At 20.8% G+C, this 25434-nt stretch overlaps 7 protein-coding genes across 7 annotated transcripts in view; 5 read left to right on the forward strand and 2 right to left on the reverse strand. All coding sequences in view use genetic code 6, as the record gives it.

Annotated features, from left to right (window-relative positions):
* Positions 1-1471: 1471 nt before the first annotated feature.
* On the reverse strand, positions 1472-5239 carry TTHERM_001237355 (cyclic nucleotide-binding domain protein; the record flags this gene model as incomplete). Its single annotated transcript, XM_012795328.1, has 11 exons — positions 1472-1592; positions 1902-1991; positions 2265-2354; positions 2657-2723; positions 3133-3155; positions 3454-3543; positions 3775-3864; positions 4155-4244; positions 4507-4596; positions 5094-5143; positions 5201-5239. The coding sequence occupies 11 exons, from the start codon at positions 5237-5239 to the stop codon at positions 1472-1474; spliced, it is 840 nt and encodes a 279-aa protein (XP_012650782.1).
* Positions 5240-6074: 835 nt separating this feature from the next.
* On the forward strand, positions 6075-10252 carry TTHERM_01237380 (kinase domain protein, putative; the record flags this gene model as incomplete). Its single annotated transcript, XM_972198.3, has 16 exons — positions 6075-6113; positions 6169-6221; positions 6385-6465; positions 6680-6769; positions 6993-7082; positions 7276-7359; positions 7634-7723; positions 7995-8084; positions 8318-8413; positions 8545-8637; positions 8942-9031; positions 9121-9210; positions 9366-9455; positions 9521-9610; positions 9834-9914; positions 10111-10252. The coding sequence occupies 16 exons, from the start codon at positions 6075-6077 to the stop codon at positions 10250-10252; spliced, it is 1389 nt and encodes a 462-aa protein (XP_977291.3).
* Positions 10253-11092: 840 nt separating this feature from the next.
* TTHERM_001237389 (hypothetical protein) lies at positions 11093-11517 on the forward strand. Its single transcript, XM_012795329.1, has one exon. It carries the CDS (start codon positions 11132-11134, stop codon positions 11504-11506), a length of 375 nt encoding a protein of 124 aa, XP_012650783.1. The 5' UTR covers positions 11093-11131; the 3' UTR covers positions 11507-11517.
* A 485-nt stretch (positions 11518-12002) lies between these two features.
* On the forward strand, positions 12003-12374 carry TTHERM_01237390 (hypothetical protein; the record flags this gene model as incomplete). The annotated part of the gene is made up of 1 exon (XM_972199.2): positions 12003-12374. One exon carries the CDS (start codon positions 12003-12005, stop codon positions 12372-12374), a length of 372 nt encoding a protein of 123 aa, XP_977292.2.
* Positions 12375-14701: 2327 nt separating this feature from the next.
* On the reverse strand, positions 14702-15040 carry TTHERM_001237399 (hypothetical protein; the record flags this gene model as incomplete). Its single annotated transcript, XM_012795330.1, has 1 exon — positions 14702-15040. The coding sequence occupies one exon, from the start codon at positions 15038-15040 to the stop codon at positions 14702-14704; it is 339 nt and encodes a 112-aa protein (XP_012650784.1).
* Positions 15041-16536: 1496 nt separating this feature from the next.
* On the forward strand, positions 16537-23015 carry TTHERM_01237400 (REJ domain protein; the record flags this gene model as incomplete). The annotated part of the gene is made up of 8 exons (XM_972200.3): positions 16537-16648; positions 16707-16884; positions 17062-17338; positions 17534-18755; positions 18848-19349; positions 19409-19610; positions 20057-22794; positions 22985-23015. The coding sequence occupies 8 exons, from the start codon at positions 16537-16539 to the stop codon at positions 23013-23015; spliced, it is 5262 nt and encodes a 1753-aa protein (XP_977293.3).
* Positions 23016-24671: 1656 nt separating this feature from the next.
* The window catches only part of TTHERM_001237410 (hypothetical protein), a gene marked incomplete at both ends in the record, with an annotated part of 885 nt that continues 122 nt past the window's right edge, over positions 24672-25434 (forward strand). The window contains one exon of the mRNA XM_012795331.1: positions 24672-25373. Coding sequence (XP_012650785.1) covers positions 24672-25373 — 702 coding nt within the window. The remainder of the gene's footprint in view (positions 25374-25434) is intronic.

The raw sequence follows: 25434 nt of genomic DNA on the forward strand, positions 1-25434 counted from the left end.
ACTAAAGATAAAGTGTCAAATTTGAGATTTTAGGGCAATTTTTTAAACCAGAGCATAAGCCTAATGCACCTTAATCGCCAATTTTATTTTCACTTTTTAAATATTGAAGAAAAAATATAAAATTAATTAGTTATTTAGAAGGAAAAAATGTAGAAAAAATATTAAATAAAAAGAAATTAATAAATTATAAAAGCAAATGTTGAAAATAAAAAATGAGTTAAAATTAAGAAAGATAGTAGAATAAACAACTCAAATACAATAAAAAATAAAAAGAATAGTAAATCAAATAATATAATAATAAAAAGTTAAAAGAGCTATATTATTTTAAATTCATTTTTATAGCTAAAAATATCACAATCAAAAATAAATAAACTGTTTTTACCTAAGATCAAGTTTCAATTATGAGAGATTAGTGAATTTTGCTAAAGCAGAACATAAGTATGATGTACCTTAATCACTAATTTTATTGGATCTTTTTAAATATTGAAGAAAAATAGTTATTTAGAAGGAGAAAATGAATGAAGAAAAAATATGAAATAATAAAAAATTAATAATTAGATAATTAAATAAAATGTTGAAAATAAAAAATGAATTAAATTAAGACAAATAGTAGAAAAAGCAACACAATTAAAATAAAAAAGAAAAAGAAAAGTAATTCAAATAAAAACTTTTAAACAAGTTAAAAGAGCTATAATGTTTTACATTCATTTTTATAGCTAAAAATATCACAATCCAAAACAAATAAAATGTTTTTACCTAAGATTAAGTGCTAAATTTGAGAGTTTAGTGCAATTTACTAAGCCAGAGACTAAGGCTAATACACCTTAATCACCAATTTTAATATCACTTTTTAAATATCGAAGAAAAAATTTAAAATTAATTAAAGTAAAATGCCATTTCGATTTGCATTAAGCGAAATTTAATGTTTTGATTTAATTAAGATCATTTACAAATTTTGTGGGGATATTTTAATTTTTGATTAAAAATTAAAAAATTTTGATTAAAATTTGTGCAAATTTATTTTTTTCCATAGATATTTCAGGAATGTTTTAAGTATTTACTTACTTAATTTCATTCATAAGTAAATTAAATAATAATAAATTTGAAATAAAAACAAATTTTCAAAGATTCCATCAATTAATTTTCAAAATTTAATCTTTTTTTTTTTTTAAGCTAGATTTGTCTAAATTTCTTTTAATTAAACATTAATTTGTATAGATAGCCTATCCAAAATTAAAAAGGCATTTAACTCTAGTTATTTAGAAGGAAAAAAATAAAAAATAATAAGAAATGAATGAATAAATTAATAGTAAAAGCAAATTTTGAAAATACAAAATGAGTTAATTAAGAAAGATAGTAGAAAAAACAGCGCAAATAAAAAAAAAAGAAAAAAAAATTAAATCAAATAAAAAGCTAATAAACAAGTTAAAAGAGCTATATTGTTTAAAATTTATTTTTATAGCTAAAAATATCACAATCTGAAACAATTAAACTGTTTTTACAAAAATTCAAGTTTCAAATTTGAGAGATTAGTGCAAATTGCTAAACCAAAACCTAAATCTGATGCACCTATTGTACCAATAAAATTTGCACTTTTTAAATATTGAAGAAAAATATAAAATTGATTAGTTATTTAAAAGGAAATATGAAGTAAAAATATTAAATGATAAGAAATAAATAAATTAATAAATAATAAAAGCAAATTTCTAAAATAAAAAATGAGTTAAATTAAGAAAGATAGTAGAAAAAACAACACAAATACAATAAAAAAGAAAAAAGAAAAAAGAAAATTAAATCAAATAAAAAGCTAATTAATAAACAATTTAAACGAGCTTTATTGTTTTAAACTCAATTTATTATCTAAAAATATCACAATCCAAAAACAAATAAACTGCTTTTACCGAAGATTAAGTTTCAAATTTGAGAGATTAGTGCAATTTGCTAAGCCAGAAACTAAGCCTGATATACCTATTGCCCCAATTTCATTCAAACTTTTTCAATATTGAAGAAAATATATAAAATTAATTAGTTATTTAGAAGCAAATAATGAAGAAAAAATAAAAAATAATAAGAATAGAATAAATAAATAATTAATGTTGAAAATAAAAAATGAGTTAAATTAAGAAAAATAGTAGAAAAAATAACATAAATACAATAAAAAATAAAAAAGAAAAGTAAATCAAATAAAAACTAATAAACAAGTTAAAAGAGCTATTTTGTTTTAAATTTATTTTTATAGCTAAAATATCACAATCCATTTTTACAAAAAGTTAACTTTCAAAGTTGAGAGATTAGTGCAATTTGATAAACCTAAACATAAACCTGATGCACCTTAGTCACCAATTTAATTGGTACTTTTTAAATATTGAAGAAAAAATATAAAGTTAATTAGTTATTTAGAAGGAGATAATGAATGAAGAAAAAATAGGAAATAATAAGAAATGAATAATTTAATAATTAAATCAAATGTTTAAAATAAAAAATGAGTTAAATTAAGAAATATAGTAGAAAAAAAAATACAAATACAATAAAAAAGAAAAATAATAAATAGTAAGCCAATTAATAAACTAATAAACAAGTTAAAAGAGCTATCTTGTTTTAAATTCATTTTTATAGCTAAAAATATCACAATCAAAAACAAATAAACTGTTTTTACTGAAGTTAAAGTGTCAAATTAGAAAGATTAGTGCAATTTGCTAAACCAGAACCTAAGCCTGATGCACCTGTTGCACCAATTTTATTACCACTTTTTGAATTTTGAAGAAAAAATATAAAATTAATTAGTTATTTAGAAGGAAAAAATGAATAAATCATAAGAGATGAATAAATAAATAAATAAATAAATAAATAAATAAATAAATAAATAATAAAAGCAAATTTTGAAAATAAAAAATGAGTTAAATTAAGAAAGATAGTAGAAAAAACAATACAAATACAATAAAAAAGAAAAATAATAAATAGTAAACCAAATAATAAACTAATAAAAAGTTAAAAGAGCTATATTGTTTTAAATTCATTTTTATAGCTAAAAATATCACAATCAAAAACAAATAAACTGTTTTTACTGAAGATTAAGTGCTAAATTTGAGAGATTAGTACAATTTCCTAAACCAGAACCTAAGCCTGATGCACCTATTGCACCGATATTATTATCTCTTTTTAAATATTCAAGAAAAAATATAAAATTAATTAGTTATTTAGAAGGAAAAAATGAAGAAAAAATATGAAATAATAAGAAATGAATTAAAGAATAAATAAAAGTAAAATATCAAAATAAAAAATGAGCTAAATTAAGAAAGATGGTAGAAAAAGCAAAAGAAATACAAAAAAATGAAAAATAACAGTAAATCAAATAAAAAGCTAATAAACAAATTAGAAGAGCAATATTGTTTGTTTTAAATTCATTTTAATAGCTAAAAATATCACAATCAAAAACAAATAAACTGTTTTTACTTAAGATTTAGTGTCAATTTTGAGAGATTAGTACAATTTCCTAAACCAGAACCTAAGCCTGATCCACCTGTTGCACCAATTTTATTCTCCCTTTTTAATATGGAAGAAAAAATATAAAATTAATTAGTGGTGAGGAGAGAAAAAATGAAGAAAAAATATGAAATAATAAGAAATGAAAAAATAAATTATAAAAGTTAATGCTGTCAATAAAAAATGAGTTAAATTAGGACAAATATTAGAAAAAAAAACAAAATTACAATAAAAAAGAAAAGTAAATCAAATAAACATTGCTCACAATCAAAATAAATAAATTGTTTTTACTAAAGATTAAGTGTCAAATTTGAGAGATTAGTGCAATTTACTAAACCAAAACCTAATCCTAATGCACCTTAATCACCAATTTAATTATATCTTTTTAAATATTGAAAAAAATATATATAATTAATTAGTTATTAGAATGAAAAAATGAAGAAATAATAAGAAAGGAATATAAATTAATAAAAAATAAAAGCAAATGTTGTAAATAAAAATGAGTTAAATTAAGCAATATAGTAGAAAAAACAACACAAATACAATAAAAAAGAAAAAGAATTGTAAATCAAATAATAAACTAATAAATAGTTAAAAGAGCTTAATTGTTTTAAATTCATTTTATAACAAAAAAAAAATATCACAATCTAAAACAAAAAAACTGGCTTTACATTAGAATAAGTGTTAAATTTGAGAGATTAGTGCAATTTTCTAAAACAGGACATAAGTCTGATGCACCTTAATCGCCCATTTAATTGTATCTTTTTAAATATTGAAGAAAAAATATGAAATAAAAAGTAATGAATAAATTAATAAATAATAAAAGAAAATGTTTTTTTTTTGAAAATAAAAAATGTATTAAATTAAGAAATATAGTAGAAAAAACAACTCAAATACAATAAAAAACAAAAAGAATAGTAAATCAAATAAAAAGCTAATAAACAAGTTAAAAGAGCTATTTTGTTTTAAATTCATTATTGTAGCCAAAAATATCACAATAAAAAACAAATAAACTGTTTATACATAAGTTCAAGTGTCAAATTTGAGAGATTAGTGCACTTTTCTAAAGCAGAACCTAAGCCTGATACACCTATTGCACCAATATTATTACAACTTTTTAAATATTGAAGAAAAAAAAGTTAATTAGTTATTTAGAAGGAAAAATGAAGAAAAAATATGAAATTATTAGAAATGAATAAATAAATAATAAAAGCAAATGTTGTAAATAAGAAATGAGTTAAATTAAGAAAGATAGTAGAAAAAAAACAACATTTACAATAGAAAAAATAAAATAAAATCAAATAATAACCTAATAAACAAGTTAAAGGAGATATTTATTTTAAATTTGTTTATTATTAGTAAAAATATCATAATCCAAAACTAATAAACAGTTTTTATCAATTAAAAATGTTAGAACTAAAATTAATAAAAAATATCAAATAAGAATAAATAAATAATGATTTTTTAAATTTTTTAATGAAAATTAACTTAAAATAACTCAAAAACATTTTTAAATAAAATGCACGAATATTGGGATATTCTAAATGAACTGAAAATTAAATATATAAAAAATATGAATTATAATGAAAATATTTATAAATTAAATATACTTCAGATTAAAATGGAGAACCTAATGAGATTAAGGCGAAGAGTTTAATAACTTTTTATATTAGTAAATATAAATTTAAAATATATTGATAAAAAAATAAATAATTACTTCTTCTAATTCGTAGAATACTTTAATCTGTTATTTCATTTATTTTATTTTTTCAAAAATATTGAATAGCAATTTATGAAAATTTAATTAATTAATTAATTATAAGTAGATAAAAAGAACAATAAATTATATGAATTTATAAATTTGCTTTTAGTTTTAAAGAGAAATCACAAATAACTTAGTCTAACTAACATTCATTATTAAATCTTAATGTTACTATTTCAAATGTTTACTTAAAAATAATAAGGAACTAGAGATTGCATATAAAGGATAATGAGAATGCGAACTCTCTAGCTAGAATAAAATAAATATTTGAAGTATTTACACTTAAAAGTGAGTTTCTGGACCCTCCTCGCAGACTCACTCAGTCGCAAACCTTATTGAAGATTTATGATAGATTTTTAAACCCCAAAAGATATACATAAACAGATGCAATAATAAATATGATATTTACTTTAGTTATTAAATATATAGTGAAAAATTATTACCTACTTGCAAATTAAACATGAAAAATATTTAATCAATATGAGTTATGTGGGAGTAATTAATTATTAGTGATATATTTAAGAAACAAAATTAAAGAAATAATCCTGAATATTTAAAGTGAATTACAAAGAAAACAAGGGCTTTTTTTAATTTTATGAAAGCAAATCTTTTTATTTCAATAAATTGCGTAATTAAATTCTTCTTTGAGATCATTTAAATATACAAAAGAAAAATACTTCTTTGTAACATAATTAAATCTGATAAATTTTTAAGCGCCAAAAATTAAGCACATTAATAAATAATAATTTGTTTCAAAAGCAAACTTATATCTCAAATTATTTATAATTATTTTTTTAATAAAAAAAAAATAAGTAAAAACTTTTAAAAAATGAAAAAGTAGATAAGGTTATTTACAAATCTAAAAGATGTAAATCTTAATTTTCTAGATAATAATTATGATAATACTTTAATTAATAAAATAGTTTTTAAACTCTTCACTATCATCTCATACTCACGCTAAACTAAATCATCTAAGGTTAATTTTATTATATAAATTAATTATACAAAATTTAATTATCATTATGATAATAAAATCCTTGAATCATATCCTATCAATTTATTATTTAAACCTCAAGCTTTTATTAATTATTTTTAGCCTAAAAATATTTATATTTATTAATTAATAAAATAATTAAAAGATTATCTGTAGATGGCATATCAGATTTAACCTCAGCTATATCGAAGTGTAAAAATCTTTACTATTTAGATCTTGACTTAGAGTAATTATTCTTTAGTTTTATTTCATTTATTTATTTATGTTCTTAAAACCAAAATTGAAAAAAATATTATGGCCGACAAGAAAGTATGAAAGATTTTTAAAAATATTTAAAATTATGTTTAATTAATTAAATTCTGAAAAAATAAGCTAAATTCAATTTTATTTTATTTTTCTTTTCTAATTTATATTTTATTAACATTCTTTGCATTTAAAAGATATAATGAAATTGATGATGAAGGTATTACACTATTAGCTCATTCCCTTTTAAGCTGTTAGTATCTCTCAATTTTAGAGCTATAACTCGCGTATAGTCAATCTTATCTATTTATTTTTACTTTTAGATTCTCAATATTAAATAAAATACCAATAATTTAAATATACTCTATTTCTATATTTATTTATTGATTGATTGATTAAACTTGAAAAGGTATTAGTAGCATATTTTTTTGCCTAGTAAATGTTACTGAAATTAATTTTATTTATTTTGTAATATTTTTTATCAACTAATTAAATCTTAAATAAAAAAAGAGGTAATGAAATAGATAGTGAAGGTATTCAAAATCTAGTTTCAAATTTGGCAAAGTGTGCTAATCTTAGAACTTTAAAACTCTACATTCAGTAAAGCAATCAATATATTTATTTTATTATTAAAAAATTAAAATAAAAATTTTTTTTATTTATTAATTAAATTTACAAAATTTTTTGATAGATATATATTTATTTTTAATTAGTTGAAATGTTAATCATATTCAATCAAATTAATTCAATATTTTTATTCAACTAAACTAATAATATTTTGTAAAAATCAAAGAGAAAATTAGTTTAGTGATGCAGAAATTTTAGGATAAGCTCTAAAAAGTTTGACAAATATTTCTTGTTTTTCATTATAATTCAGGTAAATACAATTAATTTATGATTTTTTATTTTTTTTGGTATCCTTTAAAGTCAAACATAATCATATTAGAATAGAAAATTGATACATTTTTTTCCTATTTAAGAGTTTGTTTGGCTGTATTTATGTATGTATGTTGGTTTATTTATTTATTTAATTACTTATTTGTTATTTTTATTATTCTTTAAACTATTTTAAACTAAGAATATAAAGATGAGCTATTGAATTATTTTTATTAATCATACTAATTTGTATTTAATATTATATTTTTAATAAGTGCTTTAGAAATTGGTGATGAGGGTGCTTTAGCTTTAAGCTCTGGATTAGCAAAAATGTCTAACTTATAAAAATTGACACTATGGATATAGTTAAATAATTTTCTTGTTTTCTATTTAATAAAAATTATAATTTCTCGTATATTGTGGAATATTTATTTAAATAGGCCTTTTACTATTTTTGAATCATATTTTTTTAAAAATTTAATTAAAATCCAATTTTATTTAAATAATTAACTAATCCCTAAGTAATTTTTGAGAAACTAAAGTATTATTCTATCTTTCTCCTTTTTTAATTCTGATTTTATAAAATTAATCAATTATTTTTTTTAAAAACTTTTACTAATTTTCTATTACTTAAAGTGATAATTTTATAGGAGCTTAAGGTGCTTAAGCTTTAGGCAATGCTATAGCAAACTGTGCTAATCTTTAAACTTTAAAGTTAGATGTCCAGTAAAAAAGTTTTCAAATTAAATTAAAAAATTGATTTTTTAACACATTAGTTCAATTTTTAAAAGTAAAATAATAATAAACTAAAAATAAATTAATAAATCAAATAATTAAATTAATTTATTTATTTATTATAATATATTAATTATTACTTCTAATTTATTTAAATTCTAAAAATTTTTTCATAATTGAAATATTTTCTGTATAAACGACTTATTTTAATTAAAAATTAAAAGATAAAACAACATTGGATACTAAGGAGCTTAAAGTTTAGGACTTGGATTATCAAAAAATTCTAAACTATAAAATTTGGAACTTGATTTTATTAAATGGTAATAAATAATCTGTTGATTTTAATAGATATTTATTTTTTTCATTATTTCTTAAAAGTGAATGAATAATTTTTTACTTTCTTTTTTAATTTTTTCTTTTAAATTAAAATAAAATTTTAATCAATTAAAAGTTTTTAAGATGATAATGATGGCAAAGCTTTAGTAGGTTTTTTTTAAGCTTTAGAAAACAGCAGCAGTATTTCAAAGCTAAGGCTTTAATTTGAGTATTATAATTCTTTTTAAATCAATATAAATTAAATTAAAAGCTATTAATTAGATCTATTATTTTATTTTCAGGTTAAATTTATTTAATTAATTAAAATATGTAAAAAAACAAACTGTAAATCTTATTCATTATTAAGAAAAATAATATTTAGAAATTTTAATTCAATTTTAAAATTAAAATTTAATAGTATTATTTACATTAGTAAAAATTAATGTAATAAATAAAGAGCTTTTAGATTAAATAAAAATAACTTCATTTCTATTTTAAATTAAAATATTAATTTTATTGTATTATAATTAAAGGTCAATTTATATTAATAATAACTCTTCGTCAAGTATAGCCTCTTCTTTCTCTAAATACTCTAAATTATGTTATTTGGAATTAGATTTTACGTAATAATATTTTATTTTATCAATTTTGTAGTTTATTTACATATTTTTTCTAATTTAATTTTGAATTATAAATATATATAAATTAATAGATATCAGTCAATTGATAATGATACAGCTTCTTTTTTAGGATTTATCATAGCAAAGCTTCCTAATTTACAAACTTTGAGATTTGATCTGCAGTAAAATAAATAATTGACATATTTATTTTTTTTTAAAATGCTATCTCAGAAATAAATAATTGTTTTGATTTTAAATTTTAAAAGGATTTATTTATTTATTTGTTTAAAATATAAAAATTAAGATAAATAAATATATATTTTACCTTTAAAAAAAGTCATTCAAAAATGGATTGTAAAAGTCTATCAGATTTAATTTGTTCCTTATCAGGATGTACAAATCTATAAACTTTAAGTCTTAATCTTTGGTAAAATAGATTAATGTTTATTATCTATCTTCACTCATATTTATTTATGTATTAATTGTTAAAAGTTCTTCTGAAATTGAAAATCTAAAATTATCTGATTTAGGTGCTGCTTTAAAAAAAATATCTAATTTTTCAACTTTGGATTTAGAACTAAGGTATGTATATGTGATTTTATTTCTTTGATAATTTAAATCAATAGTTAAGCTTTAGAATGAATAATTAATTAAATAGATTGGTATAATAAATTCTATTTTTATTTATTAGCGAACTAACTAACTCATTTTAATATTCTTATTAATCCACTAATTTCAATTTAATTTATTAATTCTCAACATATTTTGTTGAATAAATAATCAAGTTAATTACTTATATTAAAAGTAAAAATTAGATTAACGATTATTTAGAATTAAGCTCTGTTTTTTAAGGTTGCTCCAATCTTTCATTTATCAAACTGAATGTGTAAAAATTAATTTATTTATTTTTTTGTCAAAGCTTACTAATAATTTAAAATAATGAGATTAAAAAGCATGTAACGATGCATAGTAATATTAAGGTGCTTGTTAACTATTTATAAATTCAATTCATTTATTTTAAATATATTTTAAATCCTTAAAATTTAAATAATTTTTAAAAATAAAATATTGATTTAATACAGTGAAAATGAATATTCGGATATCTTAAAATAATCGAAATTTGTCTGTAATATTCTGAAAATGAAAAGATTAGTCAATAAAGTTTTTGGTAAATCAATAGAAGATTATGAGGAATATTTTGAAAAAGAAAATAGCCAAGAATGAATGAATGAACGTTTGGATGCTGAAAATGAAAACAATAGTCAGTCAATAAAGTGTTTGATACATTATTTTGAATGAATTAAAAAATAAAACATTTAATTAAATAAATATTCTATATTGATTGATTGTATAATTACTTAAAAGAATTGTTTTTTATTTAAATCATAAACTAAATTTTCATTATTAAGGTCTCTTTCAAAAAAATTTTTTTTAATTAGTTTTAATCTAATTAATCTAAATCTACATATATTTATTATAATTTCATCCAAGCATAAAATTATTAAAAAATTAAGGTATTTAGCTTTATAAGTATTCAAATAAATAAGAATAAAATAAATAAAAAATGATAACTGTTTTATGATTACTTCTTTTTTATTATCTTATTAGTTTATCTTGACTTATTTCACATATAAAATAAATCTTTATTTTGAATAAAAATGTTAGGGCTTTTAAAATAAAATATAAATAAATTATTTCTTTATTAATTTTTAAATATATTATAAATCTTATTAAAATAATATAAAGAAATTAAGTTAAAAAGTTAATCAATTTGAAAGAATGGAGTTTACGAATCATTAAAAATAGCTTAAGAAATTTAAAATTTCCTAAAAATTATCCTTTTCTACAATATATTTTATAAAATTAAGTAGAAATGTATGTGAGTAAATCTGTTTTTACCTTTTGTATTATAAGGATAAAAGTGTTGAGGTTGAATCCTATTTTTGTAATAGGTTATTTAAATATTTGAAATAAATTAAAAAACAAATAGAATTAAATATTTATTTGTTGACTTTAACATTCAACAATTATAAATAAATAAATAAATGTTTGTTGTTAAAAATTGAAGTATTTTGAAAATATTTGCATAAATAAATAAATTGAATGAAAAAGATATCAATATTTTTAAGTTTTTTATAAGAAGATTCCAGATATATATATACACATATATTTAATAAAGGGATGGACAAGTCTAATAATTTGAGCAAATGTACTTAACATAACTCACATGTTTTAAATATGCTTTAGCTATTAAGTAAATGTGAAAGCGCTGAAATTTGTTTGATGTACGTTAATTAATTCAAAATTGAAGAATCTGAATTGATCTCAATTGAAGAAATAATCAATTCTTCTACTCAAACCATATTCAAAAACTTCCTTCTTATGAAAGATTAAGTCATGTAGGAAAAGCTAATAAAGTTTCAGAAGAAATTATGGTTTTTGAAAGCGTTCAAGAAAATATATATTACAGCAAATTGATTAATCTGCTCATTGAATAAAAGATAATTGATACAGATATAAACAAAGGGGAAATTAGAAAATAACTATTAGATTTCGAAGAAGCGCTTAAGTAAATAGATATAGTAACTCCTCAGTGAATAGAGAATACAATATGTTCTATGATTTACTAATTAAATTATTTTTTTGTTTAAAATCTATAAAAAAATATGCAGTTGTAATCATAAATAAATTAAAATAATATTTCTCAAGTAAATCAATATAAACCTCATTATTTGATCATTTTAGAATTGATATCAAATAGAACCAATTATTATTCTGAACAATATTTGATTTTTATTAGCGACTAATTGAACAAAAACTAAAATTTATTCAACAACCTCAAGGGTTTTGAAAATGAAACACGAGTATTTAATAAAGTAAAAAAGATTCGTTTGCCTTGTTAAATGGTAGCTAATTGGAAAAAATCAGAAGACTTTAAAAAGTTCTTGCTATAGACAAAAAATATGGTAATTTGATGTGTGAAAGCTAAAATAATCACATTGAAGAAACAATTTAACCGAAATCATTTGAAATTTAAAAAATTCTTAGTTAACAGTATCAATATAAACACTTAAAAAATAGCTTCTTTAAATTATTGAGAACTTATCCTATATTTGAGATAGTTGAAATACCAAAATAGAAGTCGATACTGCAATAAGTAGAAATAATTAAAGTGTTAAAAGAGTACTCTTAAAAAGTAGAAGTAGAGAGAACTTAATAAAACTAAATAAGTATAGCTGAAACCACTTATAAGTATGCCTAAACCTACTTGAATTATATTCTTAATCCACAAATTAAGTATGTATGTAATAAGGATTAATATTTAATCATTTATAATCTTCTATGAAAATTTCATCTTATTTTGGTTGGTAAATGAATAAGACAAGGACATTAAACTGCTACACAATGACACTTTAAGTTATTGTTAGAGAGAAAACTAATTTGGTATGAATAAAATTATAAAAGGAGGATCACTCCACTTGAACAGTAAGCATTATAGAAATAGGACTTTCGAAGTTAGAATTCATTTAACCGAAAAAATATTTTAGATAGCAGATTATCCTAAATATGAGGGAATTTTGCGTGATCAATGATAAATCTAGACTTATTGCTGACATACCTTACAGATTTGCAACAGAATTGTGCTATAAAGATGATAAAATAATAATTTAAGATATCTTAGAAATAGAGCAATTTGATGATTAAATGTGAAATAAGTAAGAAATAAAATTAAAATTATCTTCATTTTTTATGAAGTATTTTAAGACATTTTAAAAATAATTATTTAATCTAATTAAAAAAAGAATAATAATACTTTAAAGTGTTTAGAAGAAAAAAATATATCTTGATTGAATTGAGAAGTAAAAATAAAGTAAAGGATTTTTTCATAATTAATTAATGCATATTACTGTAAATCCTCATTATTTCTCACCTAATTATATCTTCACCTAATTTATCTTTCTTTCATTCAAATTATAAAAAAAGAAATTTTTAATCAAAAAATGATAGGTAGTAATTATTTAGGGAATAGGGTAATATTTTTCTATTAGAATGTAAATATCACTTAAGAAGAAATTTTAGATAGGATCCTGAATTTAGAAATTATAAACATATTTGTTACACCTACCTAATAAATAGCTGGGTGATTTTTTATTGTCTAAATTATGGATATTGATTACTATAATTCTTATTTGTGTATAAGCTCTATCTATTTAGTCTTATTTCATTTCAAGTGTTAAAGTTAGAAAAACAACATCAATAATTTAAAGTCCATCTGTATACAAATAACTAAAACGATTTAACTCCATTTATAAATTTCCAACCTTCCATAAAGGTATTGTGCATAAAGGGAGGATTTTTATTAAGAATATGATGAAAATAAAGCCTAAAATGAAGTTTTTTTACCTATTAACATGAAGATTTAGATTAATTGCATTTATTTAAAAGCTAATATTTTTTCATGATCTTTAAAAAAAATTTTACTAATTAAAAGAAAATGTTTCTTTTTATTTCAGTTTTTAAGATAGATTTATAGAATTTTTAAAGCATTCATATTACTATTAGATAATTAAATAGGCCCTTTATTTATCTCCATTTTTATTAACCAATCATTCATTAGTTTTTATATCAAGTATATATTTTTTAAAAGTAAATAAGAATTATAATTATATCTTTAAGTTAAAAATAATAGCTGTAAAATTACAAAGACAAAGAGTATATAATATATTTTAATAATTATACTAATTATTTGTTTTTAAATTAAAGTGTTAAAAATAAAATATAATATTGATTGAAACTTTTTTAAAGAATGTATTCAATATTTTTGTAAAAACTCAAGCTATACTTTTTAATAATAATCATATTATAATTCTTTTTCTTAATAATAATAATAGAATGCTTCTCTAAAATTTATTTTTTAAAAGTGAGAAACACTAGGATTGAATAATATGACCTAATAGATAGCTATTAATTAAATAAAGTTTAATTGCTTGTTTATAAAAATATGTTAATAATAAAATAATATTTAGAAAATGGATGAAAACTATTTAAATGAATATATTTATTTGTTATGCGAGTTTGGAGATTACTCAAAAAAAAGGTATACAAAAAGATGAATGAATGAATGAATGAATGAATGAATGAATGAATGAATGAATGAATGAATGACTGCTAAAATTATGATTAATTTATTGATTTAATATTTGATACTTTTCTTAATGATAAGTAAATATATATAAATCAATTAGCAACATCACAAACACTTTACATAAATTAATTGAAAATGATAGTGAATTAGATACCACAAAATCAAAATTTGAACATTAAGTATCAAAATTGAGTTTGGAACTATATGTATTAATATGTATTTAAGAAACACAAAATATTATAAATATCTTAAAAAGAAAAAATAAATGTAAAATTAAAAATGTTTGTAAAATTAATTGGTATTTAAATAAAACAATTCATATAATATTCATTTTATAAATCATAATATTATTTATTTTTAATTCATAATATAAATCTTTAAATCATTAAGTGATTATTTAGCTAAATCACTTTAGTGAGTAAGATAAAATAAACAATCCTAGATATCAAGAAATAATTAGTTCGTTTTCCTCTTACTTTTCTGAGGCATTCCTTTAGATAACGCCATCTATTTTCAATAGCCTAAGTTCATTTGGTTTAAAAATTTAGGGCTCCCACAGTGACTCCTTTGGCAGCACTTATTGGGGGATTAGGGTAGTATTTGCTTATTAGAATGTCAATTATCATATGAAGTTTTAGATTGGATGCTTAACTTAGAAACAAATAAATATCTTAATTTTCACCTAATAAATAGTAAGATTGTTTTTTATTGTCTAAATTTTAGGTATTGATTCTATGCAATCTATAATTCTTCTTAGAGGATAAGTTCCATTCAATTTAATTTAATTAAAGTGTTACAGTTAGAAATAAATAATCAATAATTTAAAATCCACCCATATAAAAATAACAAAAACTAATTAACTACATTCATTTTTAAATATCCAACCTTTACTGAAGCTAATGCCTGTTAAGAGAGGGTTATTATTAAGAATATGATGAAATTAAAGTCTAAAATACAATTTTTTGGCCTTCTTAATTAATTCGAAGAGTTAGAAAAATTCTATTTATTTATTTGCAAGCTACTATTTTAAACATCATCTTTTAAAATAATTTATTTTACTAATTTAATGATAAAATTTCTTTTTATTTCACTTTTTGAATAGATTTATGAAATTTTGGAAATATTATTTTATTATAAGACAGTAAGATATGTATGTGACCATTTTTATTAATCATTTATTAGATTTTATATAAAGATTATTTAAATGTAAATAAGCTTTATTTTAGTATCTTTAAGTAAAAAATGATAGTAGTAAAATAATAAAGACAAAAATTAAATAATATATTTTATCTTTTATCTAATAATTTAAGACTTATTGCTAGTTTGTTACTTAATGTTTATAATAAGATAATATCTAAAAAATAGATGGAAACTATTTATGTGAATATATGTATTTATTACGTAATAGCTACTGATTTATTTTTCAAAAATGAATGGCAGTTTTGAGATTTAAGAAATAATCAGATTAATTGATTATTATATGTAATCAAATAATTATTCTTAATAATAACAAAGAGTTTAATCTGAATTAATTTTTCAAAAATTAAGAGATACTATTATGTATATGACTTTATTAATAATATATAAAAAACATTAATTTATTAGTTGCTGGTTTGTAACAATTTTTATCACATGATTTTGTGATAAGGTTTCAAATTTAGATTATTATGACTATTAGAGTACTAATTTATAGGCTTATAATTCAAAATAAATGGATAAAAATTACTATTTAAACCATCAATTAAATATTATAGAAAAGGTTTTGTTTGTGCTAGTTTAAAAGTATACTGAAATTCCTCAAAATTAAATGTCATGTGATAATTTTGATAATGAATTAAGCTAATTTGATATTTTATTTATTGATTATGGATTGGATATATGAACTGCAATTTGAATTTCGCTTAGAACAGAAGAATTCTGTTAAAGTCTAAATTTGAATTTAATTACTCTATAATTAAAAGAAAATAAAGCGTGGCTTATAACCCACAAGTTGAAAGATGGCTTGTTGTCATTAACAGTAAATTTTAAATCTCTAACCTTTCTAATAAGTATGGCATTTAATAAAATGATTATTTTTATGATTTTTACATCTAAAAATAATTTCAGATGGTCAATTTAGTTAAATTAGAATTTAATGTAAGATAAATTTAAATGATATTAATACATTTTGTGTTTGATTGGTAACTAATATTAAATAACTTATTTATAAAAGGAAGGGAGATCAATTTATCTTATAATATTTAATTAATCAAAAACAATTATTAATCTAAATCTCTTAAAAATAAATCTAATTGACAATGAAAATTTAGAAAAACATAATATCTCTCTTGGTTTTTCTAAAAAGTAAATTTGTTAATAAATTATGGAAAAAAGGGATTATAATTTTTTTAATAATTAAACAGTTTTAAAATACTTATATGCTGATAGTGGTGATTGCTTAGAATAAGTGAATTTTTTAAACTTTAATCCTAAATGTAAGCCTATATTTTGAATTTATTGTTTTATTTTTAAATTATTTTTTATAAACTCTAGTTAGTTATTGCATAATTAATTATAAAAAACCATCAACGTAAACTGATATAGATAACATGAAACAATATTTCTCAGATATGAATTGCTTAAATTCAATAAGTTTTTATTGGGATTTATTATCAGGAACTAATTGTATTTCAAACAGGGATATAACAATACAATATACTCCCTAAAACCCGTAAAATAAATTATTAATATAACAAAAATTATTTTAGCAATATTTAAATCTTTTCTTAATGAATAATTCACTTTTAATAAATTTACTTTTAAAATCAAAAAGAGAATTCAAAAATATTTTTAATGTTTTAAATTGATATTCTTATATTTTTTCTAAACCTTTTTGTTAATAAATTAGGAAAACAAAGATATATTCCTTCAATCTTTAGTATTAGTTATTTACAGGAATGACTTCTAAACCTAATTTATTATCGAAAATTGAAATAAATTAAGTCAGCTAATTAAGCTAATTAGGATATATTATTAACGATTAAAGATCTTCTTATAATTCGAATTCTATGATAAAAACATAGTAAAATGTTGATAGTTTAACAATTAAAATAACACCATTTTATAATTATATTGGCTAAAATTATCAAATTTATTTTAAATACTTGTATCTAATAGTTTAATTGGTAAATTTAATTATTAATTTATTAATAGAGAGAGAGGCATAATATAATAATGATTAATTAATAAAAATTTGAAAAATTATTTAACTTTAACTAAAACTATAGAATGCAAATATTATATTACAAACACCCTTTCTTTAAATTTTTGAAATATTAATTGCCACTTAAAAATATTTACTTAACATATTATAAAAAAAGTGTCAAGCCAATTGTGACTAATGTGATTATAATTAAGTATGCTTATAATGTTCTTCTGGGTATGTTTATAAGCTATCTACAAACAAGTGTCTAAGTTCTTGTGATAGTAATGAGTTTGTAAATAATTTGAACTAGTGCTAATTATGTGATAATAACTGTGCAAGTTGTCAAGGCCCAAGCTCAAATAATTGCTTATCATGTAAACCAGGATTATATTATGATTAAACCACTAGAAAATGTTTTATTTGTGATTCAAACTGCAAAACTTGCGATGGTCCTAATTCAAATAATTGCTTATCTTGTAATATCGGATTATATTACAATTAACCTACTAAATAATGTCTTTGTGATTCAACTTGTAAAACATGTGATGGCCCTAGTTCAAATAATTGCTTATCTTGTAATATCGGATTATATTACAATTAACCTACTAAATAATGTCTTTGTGATTCAAGTTGTAAAACATGTGATGGCCCTAGTTCAAATAATTGCTTATCTTGTAATATCGGATTATATTACAATTAACCTACTAAATAATGTCTTTGTGATTCAACTTGTAAAACATGTGATGGCCCTAGTTAAATCAATTGTTTATCTTGTAACTCAGGATTATATTATTAGTAAGCTGCAAAATAGTGTGTAAAATCTTGTAATCAAAATTAATTTCCTAACTCACTATTGTAGTGTTAATCATGTGATAGTAGTTGTGCAAGTTGTGATGGAAAGGACTCAAATAATTGTTTAACTTGCTACACTAACAGCTTTCTCTACAATAAAAATTGTGTTAGCCTTTGTCCAAATGGGTTTTAACGTAATTTTATTGCGCTCACATGCGATTCTTGCTAAAATTATTGGAGCCTATAATGTAATCCCTGCAATCCCACCTGTTAACTATGCGATTAATCTTAAATTTTAAATAAATAATGTAAGACTTGTTATGATGAAACAAGATAACTTTCAAATAATGCATGCGTTTGCAGAAACTAACATGATTAAAGGAATATATTTTATTAATGCAGCTATCAAAATATTGCTGTTGTTGATGCACGATTAAGTGCAATATCTCCATTACTGACTATTGATTTGGGATCTCCATTGGTGAATATCATTTCAAATACACCTTAGTCTTTGTGTTCATAGGTATTTGACTCAGCAACTTTAGACATGCTTGGCTTAGATTCTTCATGCCAAATTAGCGGAAATCAAATTTTGGTTTAATTAAGTAGTTTAATTTATAAAATATTCAATACAACTTATTAAATTTATATATAATTTACTTTATTTATTTTAAATTTAATTTAATTTGATAAATAGGCAGCTCGTCAACAATAATGGAAAATAATTCAATTAATATCCTGCCAAATAAGTTACAGTTTATAGATTATAGTTCCAATTTCATTAATAAATTTTATAGAAACATTACTTTCTAAGATCCTCCTGGAATTCCTTAGCTTTAATTTAGCTATAATCACATAGAAAACAGCTGTAACTCTATAAATATAACTCTTAATAACCTTTAAAATGATGCAGGAAGACAATTTATGAGTCTAAATTGGACTCTAAATCAAATTGCAGGTCCCATAAGTAAGGAATAGTAAGAAACTATAAAGGACTTATTATTAAAAGCAAGCTAAAACAAAAGCACTAGTTTAATCATAGATCCTAAATTCATACCTCCAAATATTAATATAACTATATCATTTAGTTATTTACTTAAAGTTAACTCAACTGGTACTTAAATGTTCACCATTATTTATCAAAAATAAAAATTTATAAGAGTCAACTATTAGCAATCTCTCTATCCTCCAATTTACAGGTTAATTTTTCTTTATGATTATTTTTAAGAGTAATATTTATCCTTAAAATATCAAATAGATCTATGAGCTTGAGTTTCTACTTCTAGTTTTACATTGAGATATGTGAGTTAGGCCAAATAACTTATTTTAATGAGCCTGTTGATTTACAACTAGTTTCTAACCAGCTTTAAAAGCAAACCCTAAGTCAATATAATTAATCAAGCTTTCAATATGATATTCTCCCTTACTCCTTAGCATCTAACTAAATCTTTAATATCAGTGTAAATTTTTTATAAAAATTTGGAAGAAACACCACCATCAAAACTTTTAAACTAATTTATCAAACATCATTTATAATTAATTATAGATTGATTTAAATACTATTACTAAAATATTTTTATAATAGTAATATCAGAAATTTTATTTATTAAAAAAAAAACATAATTTTCAAATACCTCATATTTATTGAATATCATATCCATGCTATTAATTAAAAGATATTAGATTTTAATAATGTAAGTTCTCATATATTAACACCACCCCCAATAAACTTTGTAAATTTTTTGGCTTGTATTAAAAAATTTTTCTTAATTTTGGGAGTTAATATAATTTGAGGTGAATTAACGAGAACTTACAGCATTTGATTTAATATATCATCTTTAAAATACTCAAATATTATTAATAAATATTTGCTTATTTGTTTTAAATAATTTAATTTTAATAATAGCTGATTTTGAATTTGAGTTCAGATAGTAAGATTTCTGCCATCCAAAATATATCAGTTGATATTTAAATTACAGATTTGTATTTGTAAATTATTGGAGGCTCAAGTCTTGTTTTAGGCTATCAAAATAAAATGGTCTTAAATACAGATTCGAGGGATTATGAGATTTAAGATTAAAATTCCCTTTAAAATATCAACTTTAGTTGGAAGTGTTCTAGTTTAACCACTAATGACCATATTTGCTATGATTACTAGAATAAGAAGATCTAATTGCAGTAGGGAGCCAGTAGTATTACATTTCCTGCCAAAACGCTTTAGCCATACACTATTATTTAATTAACTGTTGTAGGATAAAAAGATTCTAGGTAATCAAATTACACCACTACTTGTATATTTACAGAATTAGATATTCCTCCACTCAAAATTATATAAACAGTAACTAGCATAAACAGAAAAATTAATTTGAATGATGATCTTAATTTTTAAATAGTTTATGGTGATAACATTTCATCAGATTACTTATCTTATGCAGGAGCTATATTATATGATAATGATCCAGTAGCAGCTATTAAATTTGATTATTTCCAAATTAGATTCAGAATTTGGAACTATTTTTAAAATATAGGCCCCTCAAAGCCAACACTTTAAATAAGATTTTCTGTGTATAATCCCTTATTTGTTATGCCAAGCTCATCAGTAATTAGCCTTTAAATTAATATTCCCCCTCAGAAATGTGTTTTAAATATAAATCCCTTACAAGGCATAGCCCTGTAGACTATCTTCTAAATTTAATTGTTAAATTGTAAAGATGAAGATCTTCCTCTGACTTACTAGTTTTTCTACTACAATAGTGCAGATGATGCTGATCAAGAATTAGTTTCTCCTTGGAATATATTAAGAAGATAAATATAAGATTAGGCTATAAACAACTCAATTTAAACAATACTACCTACAGGAAATCTAGTAGTTATGGTACAGGTTATGGATTCTTACCTAGGAGTTTATAATACCTCGTCTATAGTATAGGTTCAAGCTTAGAATAAATCATCTGACGAATATTATAAACTGGTCAATCAACTCACTTCATAAGCTTTATAAAACTCAAATATATAAGTCACTAACTAACTAGTGACTTTAAGCATTATAGCAGAAGACATCAGTAAAAGCAATTAGCTTTAATAGCAATTGAATGATTAGGCAAGTATATTGATTTAAAATATATATCAATTGTCTTTATAAATACCTAAATTCTCCCTTTTATCTACATTTGCGAATAAGGTAACTGCCTAGTTATCATAACTACTATTTAACTCATCCTAATAAAACAATTTTGCCACATAGAAAATTAAAATATTTGGTTAATTGTAAACAATACTCCAAAATACTAATTCAAGCATTCAAAGTAGTAATCTTAGTCATTTACAACAAAATAACGATATTCAAATTCAAAATGTGGTAGATTCTTTTAAAATTTTAAACTCAAGTGTTACTTTGCATACTAATAACTCATAGGAAGATTTTTAATCCTACGATAAAATATCAAGTTAGATTGGAAATCTGCTTAATAATATTAGTCTGCCAAACTAAGGACCAATTATTCTAAATGGTGACTTGTCCATTCTTTTGTCAGACAAAGTAACATAGAAAAACTTATTCAAATACGTTCTAACTGTAGATGAAAACAATTCAGTTAATTAAACTAGCATATTTAGTATTTCAAGAAATAATTATAAACAAAATATTTATGAAAACACTTCAGAATTTTTGGCGTACACATAGCAATTCAAAAATATTAGTTAAAATTTCACTTACTCAAAGAATGAAGTAATATCACCATAGATTTATAATTCTTCTTCTTAAACAACCTTAAACCAGTCTACTATTGTTTACTAGTTCAATAATACTAATTCTAGTAAATTATATAATATGACATGCCTCTAATAAAATAATATTTCATGGAGCAAATAAAATTGTAATATAAATAAAATTACTTAAAATAATTACATCTGCTTGTGTGAGTCATAAAAACCAACAACTATCATTGAAGATATTGATGACTTGTTCTTAAAAAATAAAAATCTGTAGACAGCATTTGGAGAATAAGGTCTATTAAATATAGCAAGTTTTGAGAACTTTTATTTGTATATAGTATTTTGGCTACTGTTATTTTTCACATTGATCCAAATTTTTTTATTTATCATTGGAAAATTCTTAGACAAGTACTCAGTAAAAATACGATACTAAAAAGTTCATAATCAAGAAATAAATAATTAATAGTAAAATGAATAATTATAAGAGTAGGGATAACAATAATAATAATAATAATAATAATAATAATAATAATAATAATAATAAATGGATGAAAATAACTAAAATATTTGTGAAAATTCTAAAATGATAAATAATGATATTATATTCTAGCACTCTCCTTTTACTCATTAATTAAAAAGTAATTAAAATATCTAACCAGAGATAGAGTAAAATCAATAAGTTTTATCACCTCTTGATTAAAATATAGGTAATAGAAAAAGAAAAAGATAAAAATTCCTCAACTTATAAACATAACAAACCGAAAAAAATCTATTTTAAGAATAAAATATTGAAACGAACTCAGAGAAAGCCGAATCTAATTAATTACAAATAATTAAATAATAATCAAGTTCTAATAGTGTTGAAAAAATAAAAACTCAAACATGTTCAGAAACCTAAATAAAATAAGTTTTAGATGAAGAGGAAATTTAGTAAATTAATGTTTATTTGTAACTTCCTAAAACGAAAATGATAGCCATTTTTCATTAATTTTTTAGCATTTTTTACATTTTTGATGATATCCTTCAACGTCCATTAAGATTTACTCTGCTTTACTTAAAAACAATACACACATTAGTTATTTCAATATTATTCTAAGGTTATAATATGCTAATTTAGCAGGTAGTAATAGCCATAATTAACAGCTCATTGATGAAGATCGCTTTTTTTGGAATTCTATTTACATTCAAAAAAGGTTCAATAGGTAAAACCGTATCTCTAATTTTATAAATAATAATAAGCTTAGTTTATTACTATGTTATTTTAGCAGTATCTAGTGGCAAAACTCCAAACGAGTCGAATTAATTTATAATTCTATTTATAGTAACATTTCTAACAGAAATGGTATTCACAGAGTTAATAAAGTCATTTTTTATGATATTTTTGATTCAAAAATACATTAAATATAATAATTCCGAAAGTATTTTTAGTAAATTATATAATTTTTTTGATTTAAAATAAATCATACTTAATATAGATGTTTGAGCCATATTTGTTTTTTATATTTTTCGTTTTTCATTTTAAAATATCACCTTTTAAAATTATTTGTTTTCAAATTATAATTATTTTTTTGAATTTAATCTATTTTAATTTTTTATAATTTTTATTAAATTTAAAATAATTTCTGTAAAGTTTTTAATATCATAGGCTTTATTACTATTGTTTTTCATAATCAAAATTGATCATTTATTTATTTCATACTAATTTTTTAGGTCAAAACTAAAGAAAAATGTTAGCAATTAAAATAGATACTTATCTTTATTTTTAAAATAAATACCAGAATTTCTTGAAAAAATTTCTGCCGAACTCCAAGAAAACATTAAATTTTTTTGTATAAATATCCAGAAAATATGGTGAAAATTTATTCTTGCTGGTGAGAATTTATGAGGATTTACGGTATATCAAAACATTAAATTTCGCTTTTTGTAAATTGATAAGGTATTTTACTCTAGCTAACTAGCTAGCAAGTAAATAAATAAATAAAAATTCAAAATTTGGAAGCAAAAAATTTTTTAATAAGATAAAATGAAAAATTTAATGTTTTTAATTGATTTAAAATTAATTATATTTTAAATCAAAATCTAATTATTATAAAATTATTAAAAAATAAAGGACTTTCTAAAAAATAGTGATGCCATATCAATCACTATATTTTAGAAAGGAATTTAGCTTTTTTAGTATTCAAATAAATAAGAATAAAATAAATAGAAAATGATAACCGTTTTATGCTTCCTTTTTTTATTGATTTCAAACTATTAAAAAAATCTTTGTTTTGAAAAAAGATTTTAAGTCTTTTAAACAAACTAAATATAAATAAATTATCTCTTTCTTAGTTTTTAAAAATGTTATAAATCTTATTAAAATAATTTAAAGAAAGGTCAAAAGTTAGTAAATTAATTTGAAAGGATGGAGCTTAAGAATCTTTCAAAATAGCTTTAAAAATTTTTAATTTCCTAAAAATTCTCCTTATCTACAAAATATTTTACAAAATTAAGAAGAAATGCATGTGTGCAAATCTTTTTTTGCCTTTTATATTCTAAGAATAAAACTATTAAGGGTACTGATTTAATCGTATTTTTGTAATAGGTTTTAAATTTTTGAAATAAATTAAAAAACAAATAGGATTAAATATTTATTTTTTGACTTTAACAAAGAAAAATTATAAATAGATAAATGTTTGCTGTAAAAGATAGATTGAAGTATTTTGAAAATGTTTGCATAAATAAATAAATTGAATGAAAAAGATATCAGTAGTTTTAAGTTTTTTAGAAGAAGATTCCAGATATATACACAAATATTTAATAAAAGGATGGATAAGACTAATTATTTTGGAAAATGCACTTAGCATAAGTCACATGTTTTAAATATGCTTTAGCTGTCAAGCAAATGTGAAAGCGCTCAAATTTGTTTGATGTGTGTTAATTAATACAAAATTGAAGAATCTGAATTGATCTCAATTGAAGAAGTAATCAGTTCTTCTACTCAAACCATATTAAAAAACTTCCCTCCATTGAAAGATTAAGTCATGCAGGAAAAGCTAAATAAAGTTTCAGAAGAAGTTATGGCTTTAGAAAGTGCTCAAGAAAATATAAAGATAAATTTATCTTAATTTAGGTAAAGAGTTAACTAAATGCTTTCTTTGATAGAGGAAAAGACTTATGCTTAGCTCAATCATTTATAAGATCTAAAAAATAATCTTGTAGATGTTTACAACAAAATATCTTCTAAAAATGAACTAAAAAATTTACTAATAAATTCTAATGAGGAAAACAGTAAATTGATTAATCTACTCATTGAATAAAAGAAAATCGATGCAGATATAAATAAAGTGGAAATTAGAAAACAACTATTAGATTTCGAAGAAGCGTTTAAGTAAATAGATACAGAAACTCCTTAGAGAGTGTAAAATACAATATATTCTTTGATGGAGTAATACAATTATTTTTCTGTTTAAAATCTATAAAAAAATATGCAGTTGTTATCATAAATAAATGAAAACAACACTTCTCATGTAAATCAATATAAACCTCATCATTTGATCATTTTAGAATTGATATCAAATAGAACCAATT

Source organism: Tetrahymena thermophila (genome assembly GCF_000189635.1).
Source record: "Tetrahymena thermophila SB210 genomic scaffold scf_8254816, whole genome shotgun sequence".
NCBI classification, from domain to species: domain Eukaryota; phylum Ciliophora; class Oligohymenophorea; order Hymenostomatida; family Tetrahymenidae; genus Tetrahymena; species Tetrahymena thermophila.